The 14,909-nt window shown below is 38.3% G+C and overlaps 1 protein-coding gene and 1 long non-coding RNA gene across 5 annotated transcripts in view; one reads left to right on the top strand and one right to left on the bottom strand.

The window, feature by feature from the left end:
• CTNNA1 (catenin alpha 1) overlaps positions 1–14,909 on the top strand; it is a 311,490-nt gene that overhangs the window by 282,026 nt on the left and 14,555 nt on the right. For all 4 annotated transcript variants that reach the window (XM_025924622.2, XM_086702905.1, XM_086702902.1 and 1 more), the window contains exon 11: positions 10,544–10,700. In XM_025924622.2, the coding sequence (XP_025780407.1) occupies positions 10,544–10,700 (157 nt within the window). The remainder of the gene's footprint in view (positions 1–10,543; positions 10,701–14,909) is intronic.
• Positions 10,457–14,655, bottom strand: LOC147584433 (uncharacterized). Its single transcript, XR_015249861.1, has 2 exons — positions 12,138–14,655; positions 10,457–10,726 (listed from the first exon to the last, which is right to left on the bottom strand). It is a non-coding gene; the product is annotated as an uncharacterized LOC147584433 (long non-coding RNA).

Genomic DNA, 14,909 nt, shown 5'->3' with positions numbered 1-14,909 from the left:
CTAGAGGTGTTCCCTTCCACAGACACTGGCTTGTGTGATAAACAGACTAGGCTGGTTAGTTCCCCAGGAGTTTAGGAAGGGGTTTAATATGCTGTAGCCTATATGGCACAAAAACAGACACTCAGATCCATGGAATAGAATAGAGAACCCAGAAATGGATCCACAAATGTATGGCCAACTAAACTTCGACAAAGCAGGAAAGAATATCCAATGGAATAAAGACTGTCTCTTCAGCAAGTGGTGCTGGGAAAACTGGACAGTGACATGCAGAAAAATGAACCTGGACCACTTTCTTACACCATACACAAAAATAAACTCAAAATGGATGAAAGACCTAAATGTAAGACATTTGTATGATGTAAGACATCAAAATTCTCAGGGAGAAAGCAGGCAAAAACCTCTTTGACCTTGGCCACAGCAACTTCTTACTCAACACGTCTCTGGAGGCAAGGGAAACAAAAGCACCAATGAGCTATAGGGACCTCATCAAAATAAAAGACTTCTTCACAGCGAAGGAAGCAATCACCAAAACTAAAAGGCAACCGACAGAATGGAAGAAAAGATTTGCAAATGACATATCAGATAAAGGGTTAGTATCCAAAATCTATAAAGAACTTCTCAAACTCAACACCCAAAAAACAAATAATCCAGTGAAGAAATGGGCAGAAGACACGAATAGACACTTCTCCAAAGAAGACATCCAGACGGCCAACTGACACATGAAAAAATGCTCAACATCACTCATCAGGGAAATACAGATCAAAACCACAATGAGATAGCACCTGTCAGAATGGCTAACATTAACAACTCAGGTAACAGTGGATGTTGGAGAGGATGCGGAGAAAGAGGATCTCTTTTGCACTGCTGGTGGGAAAGCAAACTGGCACAGCCTCTCTGGAAAATAGTATGGAGGTTCCTCAAAAAATTAAAAATAGAACTACCGTGCAACCCAGCAATTGCACTACTAGCGTATTTATCCAGGGGATACAGGGATGCTGTTTTGAAGGGCCACATGCACCCCAAGTTTATAGTAGCGCTATCAACAACAGCCAAAGTATGGAAAGAGCTCAAATGTCCATCAATGGAGAAGGAAGATGTGGCGTACGTACACACACACACACACACACACACACACACACACACACACACACACACAATGGAGTATTACTTGGCAATCAAAAAGAATGAAATCTTGCCATTTGCAAGTACGTGGATGGAACTAGAGGGTATTATGCTAAGAAAAATTAGAGAAAGATATCATATGACTCACTTATGAAGACTTTAAGACACGAACAGATGAACAAAAGGAAGGGAAGCAAAAATAATATAAAAACAGGAAGGAGGACAAAACGTAAGAGACTTAAATACGGACAACGGAGGGTTACTGGAGGGGTTGTGGGATGGGGGATGGGATAAAGGGTAAGGGGCACTAAGGAATCTACTCCTGAAATCATTGTTGCACTATATGCTAACTAATTTGGATGTAAATTTAAAAATATAAAAATTAATTTATTAATTGACAAAAATGCTGTAGCCTATAGACAGTTATTAGAGTGCATCTTTATTGTGAGGCTGCTGGCAATATCTGACCACAGGATGAAGTACATGTTCGATTTTTCCATGCTGGTTTTTGTGCCTCACACCCACACTCTTGCATGTAGGAAGCCCGGGCCCCTGTGTTGGAGATGTTCTCCTTATGTAACTCTTCTGTGGCCCCACCTTCATTTTGGAGTTGGCTCCTAGACCTTATTGTTGAAGGGGAGAGATGACAGATGGAACCTCCAGAGGAGCTTTTCCCCCATTTTGTCAGTTCACTCAATAGCAAATTAACTTTGGAAATAAGAACTGTTGTGAAGTACTAACTTTGTAGCAGTTAAGTGACTTTAACTTCAAATATTTGAGATTAATTAAAGTTGAGGAGGAAGTAACCTGAAAGTGGCTTTGTTTTGTTGCTTGGGGGAACAAAAGCACCCACATTTTTTTGTGATTTGCTGTTGCAAGAAAGGAAGTAGGTCAGCTGTCTCTGCCTGCATTGCCTGCTACTCTGTGGCTGCACTGTCTCACTGTGTTCATCTGGAGGGGGACCTGCTTCCATTTGAACAGAGAGCCCTAGTCTCACATGCCTTTATAAGGAAAAAAACCCAACTGTTATGGGGATAAATATGAATCTGTACCCCACATATCCCTGATATGCCTTGTTTGTAGATGTGCCCAAGTCTTAGTCTGTGGTAGCTGCTTAAAATATTTCACTTTTTTAGTTCATTTGGTGCTGGGCAGTGAAAAAAAGGAAAAAGAAGATTTCTGACAATTGAATCTTTAAATTGTGGGAGGGCATTTTGGAGATGATCTCAACTTAATATTTTATTTTTCTTAGTTCATTTGTGAGAATGAGCATTGTACATTTAGGTTAATACGGATCTGGCACTTTAATAATTCATATAGCCTGGTTTAATGCATGGCCTTTCTTGGAAATCTACACAAAGGTGAATTAAATATTTGAAGCCACAGCTTATCTGCATTTCTTTCTCTTTTTTTTTTCTTTTTGTCCTTCTCACTAACTAGAGAAACAACTTATGAAATTGCCCATTCTTCCTTGTGCCTCCTTAGATTTATCTTCCATATTGCTTCTTTTCCCTTTGTGCTTTTGGGAACACTGATCATTTTTGTGGCTGACAGGCTTAACAAGCATCAAATAAACACAAACCCAGACAGGCCTGGCCTATAGGTGGTGAGAAAATATGTAGCTCTTATTGGAGCATCTAAGGCATACAGGCCAGGGTACCCTGTGACCTCAGCTCTCACGCATCTATTATTTCACAATCATAGGACCATCTAACTTTGAACCACCTCACTTTTCCACTTTGGATATTCTCTAATCTTTTATTTCAAAGCAGTTTAACAGAAGAGCTCGAAGGAGATACTTCTGACTAAAGGTTTCAGTACCTTGCCCTCCGCCCCTTCCACTCCTTCTGACAGAGATCTGCTGGTAACATGCTGCCAGAGACATTGCAGTCTCCCTGTAAGGCTTGCATATTGATACTGGTCAGTTGTTTTCTTTTCTGGTACAGTCTGATTTCCATAGCCTAACAGTTGGAAAGTGTTTACTTCTCTTCTGTTTTCTTGAAAAATCTGTATAATTGATATTAGTCCTTTAAATGTTTGGGATAATTTACCACTGAAGACATTTGGCCTGGAGTTTCCTTTGTGGGAAGGTTTTTAACAATTCAGTTTCTTTAATCGATATAAGGATATTCACATTAGCTGTTTATTCTTGAGTGTCTTTGGTAATTTATATTTCATCAGTTACTACTATGTTACTTTATTCCTTCTGCCAGATTTGGGGTTTAATTTGTCCTTTTTCTAGTTCTAAAGTTAGAAGTTTTTAGATCATTGATTTGAGACTTTCTTTTCTGATGTCACAGTTAAACATTTAATGGTATAAATTTCTCTTAAAGCACTGCTTTAGCTACATCCTACAAATTGTAATGTGTGTGTTAAATAGTATGGGAAGGTCAGCAAAGATGCCATTGAGAAAACGATTTAGAAGCAAAGACCCAGAGGAGATGATAGAACAAGCCATGGAGGTATGGCACTCCAGGCAGAGAGAACAGCAAATGCAGAGGCTTTCAAAAAGAGGGTCCATTTTCTAACAGATGTTTGGGTGGTTTGGGGCTTTTTAGGGCCATGGTAACGCCTTTGACTTTTTACTATGAGTGACATGGGAAGCCAATGAAGGATTTTGAATAGAGAATTGACATGATTTAATTTAGGTTTGAACAAGGCCTCCCTGACTTCTGTCAGGAGGGATGGAAGCAGAGATATCTCTTAGGAGGCTGTGCTAATAAGCAGGAAAACACCCCTCACTCCTCACAAAGATGTTCATTTCCTAATTCCGAAACCTATAAATGCATTACTTTAAGTAGCAAAAGGTCTTTGTAAAGGTTAAAAAAAAAAGAGAGAGAGAGAGAACTAAGGGTAGTTAGATTATCAGGTAGGGACCCCAGTATAATCAAAGTATCCTAACAGGGAGACATAGGTGTCAGAGTCTGAGAAGACACTGTGATCGCAGAAGCAGGCATTGGAGCATATGGTCACAAGCCGAGGAATGTGGGCAGCCTCTAGGAGTCAGACTGGATTCTCCTCTAGAGCCTCTAGAATGAATAGGTCTGCTGACACTTTGACTTCTTATGTCCAGAACTATAAGATAATACATTTGTGTTGTTTTAAGTAAAACTACTTCAGTAATAATATGTTATAGCAGCATTAGGAAACCAAAACAGAGGCTTCGGTACTAATCCAGGAAAGAGTACAGTGGATGTGGCAGGCACTGATTAGAGTCTGGATATATGATGATAGAATTTACTGAAGGATTAAACATGAGGTGGAGGGGAAAGAGAGGAGTGAAGGAGAATTCCAGGGTTTTGAATATAAGTAGCTGGAAGGATGGAGGTGTCATTTATTTTGATAGGGAAGCATGGTTTGGGGGAACAGCTAAGGAGCTCTGTTTTAGACATGGTAATTAGATATGCAAGATGCTAAGTGAAATTCAAGGAACAGATCTAGACAGGTTGTATAAATGTGAGACTCATCAGCACACATAGGATACCATGAGCCTGGATGTGCTCACCAATAGAATGAGTATACCTAGAGTAAAAAAGTCTAGGTACTAAAACTGGGGTTCTCTAACATCTAAAGTTTGGGGAGATGAGCAAAGAAGACTGAGGAAGGGTTAGTAAGACCAGAAGACCACCAGAAGGTGGCTCTACCTTGGAAACCAAGTGAAAAAGAGTGTTTCTAGGAATGATGTTTATTCCTGTCAAATGGTTGTTGAACGTGAACTGAGAATTAGTCCTTGGATTGAACAATATGTAGAGATGACAAATGACCTTGGACAAAGGAGTTTAGGTAGAGTTTAGGAGACATAAGCTTGACTAGAATGGGTTCAAGAGAGGAGAGAGGGATTGGGTATAACAAGTTGGCAGCTCTTTCAGATTTTATGTAAGGTTTATAGAGACATGGGGTGGTAGCATGAGCTAGATACGGGATTGAGACTCTTACTTGTTTTTTATTTTTAGTTGGGACCCATACTAGCATGTTTTTTTATGTTTACCTGTTGAAAATAATCCAATAGATGAGAAATATTTACAGTATAGAAAGAGGGGAAATATCGATAATACATAATTAGGAAATAGTCCAGTAAAGGGGAAATATTGATAATGTAGAATAATATCAGTATAAATATTGATAATACAGAATAGATAATCTATATAACCAATAGAATGTATAATAGACAATTTAGATATAGATACTATAGAATGGACGAAGAATTGCTAGAGCAATGTCCTGGAGTAGGGGAGAGGAAATAAGATGCAGTGGACAGGTAGAAAGGTTGGTCTGAGATGGGAACATAGATTGAACACCTATATTTTTAAAAAGGTAAGACAGTACCTGGTACAGATGCAGGTAAGTGGGTAGATGTGGTGATAGGAACTATGGACATTGTCTTTTGATCGCATTCATCTCACTCAAGTAGGAAGCAGCAGGCTTTGAAGCTGAGACTGAGGATGCTGGCTGAGGTAGGTGAGAAAAGAAGGTGTGAAACAAATACTCATTTAGAGTCCAGGCTTGAGAGGAGGAGATTTACTAGACTAAGGAAGTATAGTTCCCTTGCTGTCTCCAACATTATGTGTCTTGAGTAATCAAGAATTTTAAAGCAAGACCACTCCGCATTCTTGGGACAGGAAATTGTGAGACATCTGAGTGGAGCTGTTTGGTATAGAGCAAGCGATATGAGTTGGGAGCTAGAATAAATGGTCTGGATAGGAGATGTGGGAGTAGTTGGCACCTAAGTGGTATGTAAAATCATGAAACTAGATGAAATTGCTCACTGTGAGGAGAGGAGTGTAGAAAGGAGAAAGGGCAGCATAGAAATAAACCTTGAGGAACTCTGAAATTCTTTGATGTCGAAGAAGACAAGGCAGCAAAGAAGACAGAGAAGAAATAGCCAGAGCAGTAGAAATTAAACAAAAAGTCTTCAAGAAAATCTAACCTCTAGGCCTGACAAAAAACACTTTGTAAACCAGGAACATAAGAGAATTTGCTCAGCCTGGTAACATCATACCAGGTGAAACGTAATATTAACGGGAACAGGCTGAGTCCTTTCTCCCTACAATCAAAAACAAGACAAAGATGTCCTATTCAACGTTGTTCTAGAGGTTTTCAACATGGTGGTAGTGCCTCGTGTGGGGTTTTTTGCTAATTTAATGAGAAAAAATATTAACTCCCATTAATTTTTATTTCTTTTGATTTGTGAGAGTAAATTTTTTCCCCTAGTTGTTTACTAGTCATTTATAGTTCATCTTAGGTAGGCTGTCCATGTCTTTCCCCCATTTTTCTATTAGTATTTTGGTGTTCTCCTTACAGATTTACCTAACATACTTCATCAGTTACATATACTTAAATACAGAAGTAATATAGTCAGATTTATGAATTGACTTCTCCCATTGTTACTTGGAAATAGGGCAGAGTTTTCTAAGAAACGAGAGATATTTCTCTTGAAGAATTCAGTCAAAACATAAATAGATGCCTTTTTTTTTTTTAATTGTTTTAGATGTTTATTCATTTTTGAGAGAAAGAGAGCGTAAGCGGGGGCGGGGCCGAGAGGAAGGGAGACACAGAATCCAAGTAGGCTCCAGGCTCTGAACTGTCAGCACAGAGCCCGATGTGGGGCTTGAACTCACAAACCATGAGATCATGACCTCAGCCGAAGTCAGTGGCTTAACTGACTGAGCCACCCAGGCGCCCCCATAAATAGATTCTTTAGCTTTGTTAGCTTTTAAATATAAGCATGAAGTGAGGGTTTAACTTTATTTTTCTCCAGATAGTCCATCAAATACAAAACCAATGTACTGTTAATCCCTACTTGTATGTGATGTTAACTTTTTTCATTCACTATGACAGTGTCTATTTTTAGATGATTCTATTGTAATTGCTTTAGCTTTGTATTACATTTTAATTACCTCTCTTCCATTACTCTTGCTGTCTTTCTCCAAGGTTTTTTGTCTATTCCTAGCTGTTTATTGTTCCAAATTAATTTGTGAGTAAGTAGGTCAGTCTTCCTATGCCTAAACATGGAATATGTTTGTTTATTTGAGTTTTTGTAATATTCCTCAGAAAAGTTAAATCACTTACTGTTACTTTAATACTGTGGGTTTCTTCAGAGATCTAGTCCCCTTTATTTCCCGTTAATTGCTTTCATAAAGATTTGACATTCCTTTCATTTTACTTTCTTTTTTCTAGTATATAAAAAATTGATTTTTTAATATATATTTATATTGTCTGTAGCTTCCTTAATGAACTCTTTATAATACTAAATTTTTGGGGGGTGACTCTCTTCAGTTTCCTAGATAAACAGAGATCATCTGTATTGAAAAGTCATTTGGTGGTCTCCTTTCTAACAGCTTTTTCTTTTATTTCTATTTCCCATTTGATTTCATTGGCTAGAAAGATCATTATATTATTGTTTAACTAATGGTAACAGTAAGTATAACATTAATAACATCTATTTTTTAAGGTAAATGATTCTAGTTTTCACCACAAAGTATAATGTTTGATGATTAAAGTAGTATGTTCTTAGCAGCACTCTCAACAATAGCCAAATTATGGAAAGAGCCTAAATGTCCATCAACTGATGAATGGATAAAGAAATTGTGGTTTATATACACAATGGAATACTACGTGGCAATGAGAAAAAATGAAATATGGCCTTTTGTAGCAACGTGGATGGAACTGGAGAGTGTGATGCTAAGTGAAATAAGCCATACAGAGAAAGACAGATACCGTATGGTTTCACTCTTATGTGGATCCTGAGAAACTTAACAGGAACCCATGGGGGAGGGGAAGGAAAAAAAAAAAAAAAAGAGGTTAGAGTGGGAGAGAGCCAAAGCATAAGAGACTGTTGAGAACTGAGAACAAACTAAGGGTTGATGGGGGGTGGGAGGGAGGAGAGGGTGGGTGATGGGTATTGAGGAGGGCACCTTTTGGGATGAGCACTGGGTGTTGTATGGAAACCAATTTGACAATAAATTTCATAAATAAATAAATAAATAAATAAATGAATGAATGAATGAATGAATGAATGAAAGAAAATGCTAAAAAAAAGTAGTATGTTCAGAATCTTTCTAATTTACTCAGAGTCAGAGTCATCAGAAATGAGTATTTAATTTATCAAGTGTCCTTTGTAAATAGTTTGTAATGAAAATGAGAAAGTTAACCTTAGATAAGGTGCTTTTTCTCCATTATACTGTATGAGATAAGATATATTACAGAACAAAGAGAGCAATTTTCTTTTTGTAATGGAGGAATTATCTTCGTATTTAAAACATATAATTAATTCCCTGCCCATGTTTACTTGGCTATCTTAGGAAACATTTTTTTCAGCCAAGTATTCTTATACAGTCTAGCTCTGCTCTGATTCATTGGTGCATTGGTGAATCAGTGAGTTAAGTAGTGAAGAGAGTAGTCCACAGTGGTGAATCACCTGGTGGGAAGTGAATGGCGAGAAGGAAGAGAGGCAAAGAACAAGTCTTGAAATGATGAAAATATGGAAGACCACAGTATAACACATGGAAAGATGGTGGGATAGCTCTTCTTAAAATAATTGATTGTCCAAACCCATATGCTTTTATAAACGGGCTGTTAATAAGTAGCTGGCCCAGTCCCTTATGCCTATGAGTCTGTAGTTTATAATCTTGTTGGTCTGTGAGTTTGAGTTGTTTAGGAGGGAAGAGGAATAGCTGCGTCAGTCTAGTAGCTGTGATTCTTCAGTTTGTTTACAAGTCTTTGTTGACTGCGTTGAATAAAATTCTTGAATACTGCTGCAGTATATTGGGAATTAAGATCTATAGGCATGTGGTTCCTGTGGCACCTAAAAAAAATGTGTCCCAAATCCTGTCTTCAGCTTTGCATGCCAAATGCTTCTGTGGTAAGTATTTTTCTGCTTCATCCAGACCTCAATTCCATCACCACCAGTTTTCTCTTGTCTTTGTTTCCCTTCCAAGTTGCATTATCATAAGTATATTTATTTCTGATAACCCATAAGGATGTTGGACCTAGAAATGTTAGTAATTATCCTCTCAGTTCGATTTCATTATTTACTCATTGAGTGAAAACAGCAAAGGATTGAGTAGGTATTTCTCCAAAGAATCTGTGCTAATGGTCAATATGCATAGGAAAAGATGTGTAATATCATGCATGCATCATCAGAGAAAAGCAAATTAAACCACAATGAGATAGCACTTCGCACCCACTAGGATGGCTATCATTAAAAAGAAAAGAGAGAAAAGAAAAAAAGAAAAGAACAAGTGTTAGTGAAGATTGGAACCTTCATACATGCTGGTGAAAATGTAAAATTGTGCAACTGCTTTGGAAAACAGTCTGGCAGTTTGTCTAAAGTTAAACATATGACCCAGCTATTCCACTCCTGCTGATGGACCCAAAAATAATGAAAACACAGAAACATGTATGTGAATGTTCATAACAGCTTTTTTCATAATGGTCAAACAAGTGGAAATGGTTCATTGATGTATGGATAAATAAACTGATCAACAGATGTATGGATAAATAAAATCTTGTGTGTATCTGTATAATGGCATATTATTTATCAGTAGAAAGGAATGAAATACATATTTTCCAGCGTGGAAGAACCTCCAAAACATCAAGTGAAAGAAGCTAGTTACAAAACCCACATATTAATATGATTCCATTTATATGAATTACCCAGGATAGACAAATCTACAGAAAAAGAAAGTAAAGTTAGTGGTTGCCAGTAGGTAGTTTTAAGGAATGAGCAAAATGGGGAATGGCTGCTGATGTATATGGGGTTTGTTTTGGAGTGATGAAAGTGGTCTTGTGGTAATAGTTGCACAACTGTGAATATACTAAAAATTACTGAATTGTAAGGTTTAAATTGGTGAATTTTTTGGTATGTGAATTATATCTCAAGCCAGGTGCTTTTTGTACAGATTACTTTTTAAACTTCAGAACCTGAAATAGCAAACGTTCATCATCAGATTATTAAGAATAGTGGGTAACTCTATGAAACCTAGAAATCGTGTAATAGGAAAATAACAGTGTAAATCCAGAAGATGGGATAAGAAATAGTTAATGTTGAAGAAGAAACAAGATAGTCTTATGTAGCATGGAATTTTATATTTTTGTCATGGGATGTACTTGTGTATGGGTATTGTGTATAGCATAAAGGCTGGAATATAATGTCAAAAATTTTCAAAAGTTGCTGTCACAGAGTGGGGAGGTTGGAGATATTTTCATTTGTCTTACTGTGTATCTGCATTTCCAATGTATTTTCTTTTACCCTCACATCTGCTACTTATTGTTTAATACTTCTTCATAAGTGTTGTGGTGGAACACGTGGTATCATGGATCCTTGTGAAATGCCTATGAGACAAAGCCATCACCAGTGTATTGACCTATCTTCTTTTCATGCCTCTGGAAGAGTAAAAAATGAACTTCAATATCTTTGCAGGTTATCAATGCTGCATTGGCTTTAGCAGCAAAACCACAGAGTAAACTGGCCCAAGAGAACATGGATCTTTTTAAAGAACAGTGGGAAAAACAAGTCCGTGTTCTCACAGATGCTGTCGATGACATTACTTCCATTGATGACTTCTTGGCTGTCTCAGGTAATGAGCTGGTTCCCCAGAGAAGCCTGTGAGAATGTGCATAATAACTTCTAAGTCACAGTAATGGACAATCAAAACACCCCCAAGTCTGGGCAAGTAAATTATTCTAGCAATAATATTGTGCTGGTTTTGATTTTAATTAAAAAAAAAAACAACAACAAACTACCACTGGCTCCTAAACAGTGGGAGGTGGGTTGGAGTTGTTTCCCTTGTGGTGGGGCTGGTCTAGATCTTAGAAGCATGAATTTGAAAGCTGGCTGGCAGTTTTCTCCCATTTGTATAGAGTAATATTTTGCATCTGTTGACCTGTACAGCACCGTGACCATCCACCTCTCTTGAAGCTATTGTATTTAGAAAAAACATTGACCTGTGTCCTGTGAGAGGCTGTGGTTATTTGTTGTAAGCCTGTGAAACTTTAGAGGAGAGGTTTCCAGCACCATCATCTTTAGTTCATTTTTTAAAATAAATTTTCCCCCTTCCTGGAAAGCTTCTTCCTTTCTCCCTCGGAAATGATCATAGTTTAACTGCCTACTTTTTAAAAGACTCTGTCTGCATGATGCACGGATAGAAAACAGAGAGGAAATATTTAAGTGCCATTTAATTATGAACTTGCAAAAAGTAAATCTGGGTAATTCACCTCACAAAAACAGTTGATTTCATTATATAAACATAAACTGGTAATGACATAGTAAATTGCATTCATATAGAAAATGTCTGTCAACTGCAATTCACTGTTTATCACACAGATAAATTTCAATCCATCTCCTTCACATTGAGCAAGTATAAATGCATTCTTCATTTAACAGGGCCTCTGCTGCCCTTAGCTACATGCTTGCTCTCTGGAGGTGCCAGGCCTCCTGAGGCCAGTGGCTGTGGGCAGACTCAGCGGCTGGGTACTTGTAGGGCTAAAACTACCTGTCACCCTAGGGAACCACAGGCTGGAATGTGGGAGATGTGAGTGTCAATGGAGCTTGAAAGAGAAGTGGGGCTTAAGTACATGCACAGCGCAGTCCTCCAGCAATGACCTATATATAAGGTTACAGTGTGTTCTGCATACCAATGTCCTCCTGTCTCTGCCTGTTCTCCTTGGGGTTGGTAGCTTTGGCTGTACTTGAGAGAGTGGGGAACAGGCAATCCATAAACTGCAAAAAGAGGGGATAAACCATGCTGCTGCAGGACTGCCAAATTGCAGGTGCCGGTACTTTAAAATGAAAACCCCATTTGCAAGCACATCTTTGCTGGTGCCAAAAATGCAGCAATGGCTTTTTTGGGAAATCTTGGCCTTCTGTTGTTTTTCCCAATGAAGTACTGAGTTATTCTTTTTCATAGGTTTAGAGAAAAACATTCCACCTTCACAGCACACTTTTAAGCAAACAAATTCTGAAACCTAAATGTAAAGCCCCCCTCCGGAGATAGATACTACATTCCTAAACTTACTTCTTGTGATGAGGTTGGGTATATATCTCACGCTTGGTCTCAAGGGATTTTCATTCCTTCTTACAGCAAAATAAAATGTAATAGAATCAAATGTCCCTCATGCAACATTCTTCAAATTGGAGAACAAAGAGGCTTCTGCAGTAGCATTTAGTGGCATCCAGGCAGTATCTTTAGGGTATATGACATAAAACAGAAGAATGGTAAAGAGAAATTAAATTCTTTAACAGATATGCTTTTATCTGGTGAGCATGTTCAATTTTTATGCAAATGTGGGAAAGTATAAGGGCTGACTTGATGGAAAGGAGTCTAGACCGTTGCTATTTAGGAAATAAAAATACAGAACAGTTCTCTGAGTCAGGAAGTGTTGGTGTTTTCAGAGTATGTGAATTCAGAGGTCTACAGGTTTTGTCACAGGCTTGCTTAGTATCAAATGATTAATATTCATAATTCTTCTGTGCTTTATAGGGGCATGGGATGAAGGGGAGGATACAAGCAGATTTCTGTGCAGAGTTCTCCTCAACTGACTAGTTAGTTGTTGGCATTCACACTCTTTTATACCTTCACACACCCACCTCACCCATGGAAATTTGAGCATCTTTTCATGGTAGGGTGGGGAACTAGAGATGTCTAACCATCTCACCTGACACAGACTTGCTAGGGAAGTGACTGGCTGTCATCACAAGGAACCCCACTTTGAACTAGGCAGGCCCCTACTGGTCTCCAGTCCTTAGCCCTTGTACAGTTCACAGCATCTCTAATTGTGCACCGTGGATTGGAGAGGATGTGTCAGTCTGCAGCATTCATGGGTAGTCTTTAGACAGTAAGTCGTGTCTTGTCCTCATCCTGATCTTCCCCCTCTGCCAGTTTCTCCTTGCCCTCTGGCATGCCGGTGCTTCAGTAGTCCTGTCTGTGAAGTAGGCATGGCTTTGAGTAGATGAGCTGCCAGGCAAGTGCCCAGCACAGAGTCTAGCTTTGGGTGGTGGGTTTCATAAATCTATACTAAATGCAAAGTAAGGATGGTGCTTGACTCCTTGGAGTGGTTGTTTTCTACTGTATTCTGGTACCTCTGGCAGTGTGATAGTTTTTAAGGAATATTTCCAATAAGGATTTTCTACCATGAAATCCTTCTTGGAACTCATGGGGCCTAGAAATTTCCTGAAGCCTGCCCACTAGCCAAGAACCCCTTTAAGGGAAAGTTATTTAGGGAATAGGACTGAGAGGACTTTTTGTTGCTTTATCTCTATTGTTGCTGGATATTCTGTCCTGTTGGTTCCAGAAGTTCCCTCATACCTGCCACAAGTTCTATCTAAATTTGTGACTCAAAAACTAATGGTAACTTTGTGTATAATTTGGTGAAGCCCCCAAACATTTCATGAGGCTGCAGGGCAAGGGAAACTTGACAAAACTCTGTGTTACAATCAAATCGGAGACCATGGCATTTGAAAGTAGGGGGACATGCATGCCATCCCAGGGAAGAGGGAGTGGAGCTCCTTTTCACCAAGCTCTTTTTCACAATGTGCCTTGTAAATATTGGAGATGTTAAGATGCTAGAGCGCATTCAGCAGACCACAAGTATATTTATATTGACTGATCCCTTAAGGACAGGAGTTTGAAATTTATCAAAGTGATAAAGACTGTTTGAATTTCATTTGAATTGTATTTGATAAACGTTTTCCATGGAAGTGCAATTTACTTTCTTGTGCATTTATTCTGCTTACGTGTGGAAGCTTTAGTGTCTTCTTTTTTTTCTTTTAATTCAAGTGTTTGGTTAGAGTGGTTCCAATTGGGTTTATTACATTTTTTTACCACATGCTCTTGGAAACAAATAGTATATTGCATTAGATACATTAGGGCAACACGTAAGAGTGGTAATTTGTACTTTTTTCTTCTTCATTAAGGGTCACTGTGCCCAATTTGGTCTTATTGGAAGGCCATTAAATAAAAGGATTACAATACCTAATTTTTTGTTTTTGTGTTGAAGAGCAAAAAAAACTTTGAAGATAAGGTAGTGAAGATAGGTTTGATTTCTGACTCCCCTGCCCACTAGCTATGTGACCTTAGAGAAGTCCCTGCCCTGGCTTGCTCGTTATTTAATGGTGATTTTTTTTTTTTTTTAATGGCTACTATGTAAAGAGTTAAATGTCAAGCCCTCAGTATTTCCTGTTATAGATTAAGTCCTCTATATAAAGTATTAATATTATCATTTCATATGTGTGCATAAGGTTAATACCAATAAAGACATCCAGAACAAAGGGTACACAGAATGGGCCCTGTTACATATCATGAATTGAAGTATGAGTTGATGCAGCATTCTGGAGAATTCCAGTTGGCTTGGTTCCTGGAGGCCAATTAGGCACTGCATATCTACTTTAAACATATATATGCCTTTTGAGTTAGTAATCCTATTGCTAGAAATTTTTCTCAGGGATATGTACACAAATGTTTGCCAAAATACCTGTACAAAGTTGTTCATGTCAACCAAAATGTTGAAGAGAAGACTGGATAAGTAAATTATGGCCCCTCCTTTGCAGCCATTAACATGAATGAGGCAAATGGGTGGATGCAGGCCTAGAAAGGTTTTCAAATGAAAAACATAATAGTGTCCATAATATGGTCCCTTGTTAGATAGACTGTTGTATATGTGACTTTTTTTCCTGTTAGAGGCACCTCCCAGTGATGACTGTTTAACAATCGAGAGTCTTTAACGGGGTATAGATTGGTGTGTCTACCCATAAGGGACCCATGCTGAGGTTCCTTGGAAATTCAATTAAA

The sequence above is a fragment of the Puma concolor genome, chromosome A1 (genome assembly GCF_028749965.1).
Source record: "Puma concolor isolate L17-30 chromosome A1, mPumCon1.1.hap2, whole genome shotgun sequence".
Lineage (NCBI taxonomy): Eukaryota > Metazoa > Chordata > Mammalia > Carnivora > Felidae > Puma > Puma concolor.
Note: the sequence above shows the minus strand (reverse complement) of the source record. Positions and strands in the feature narration are given on the sequence as shown.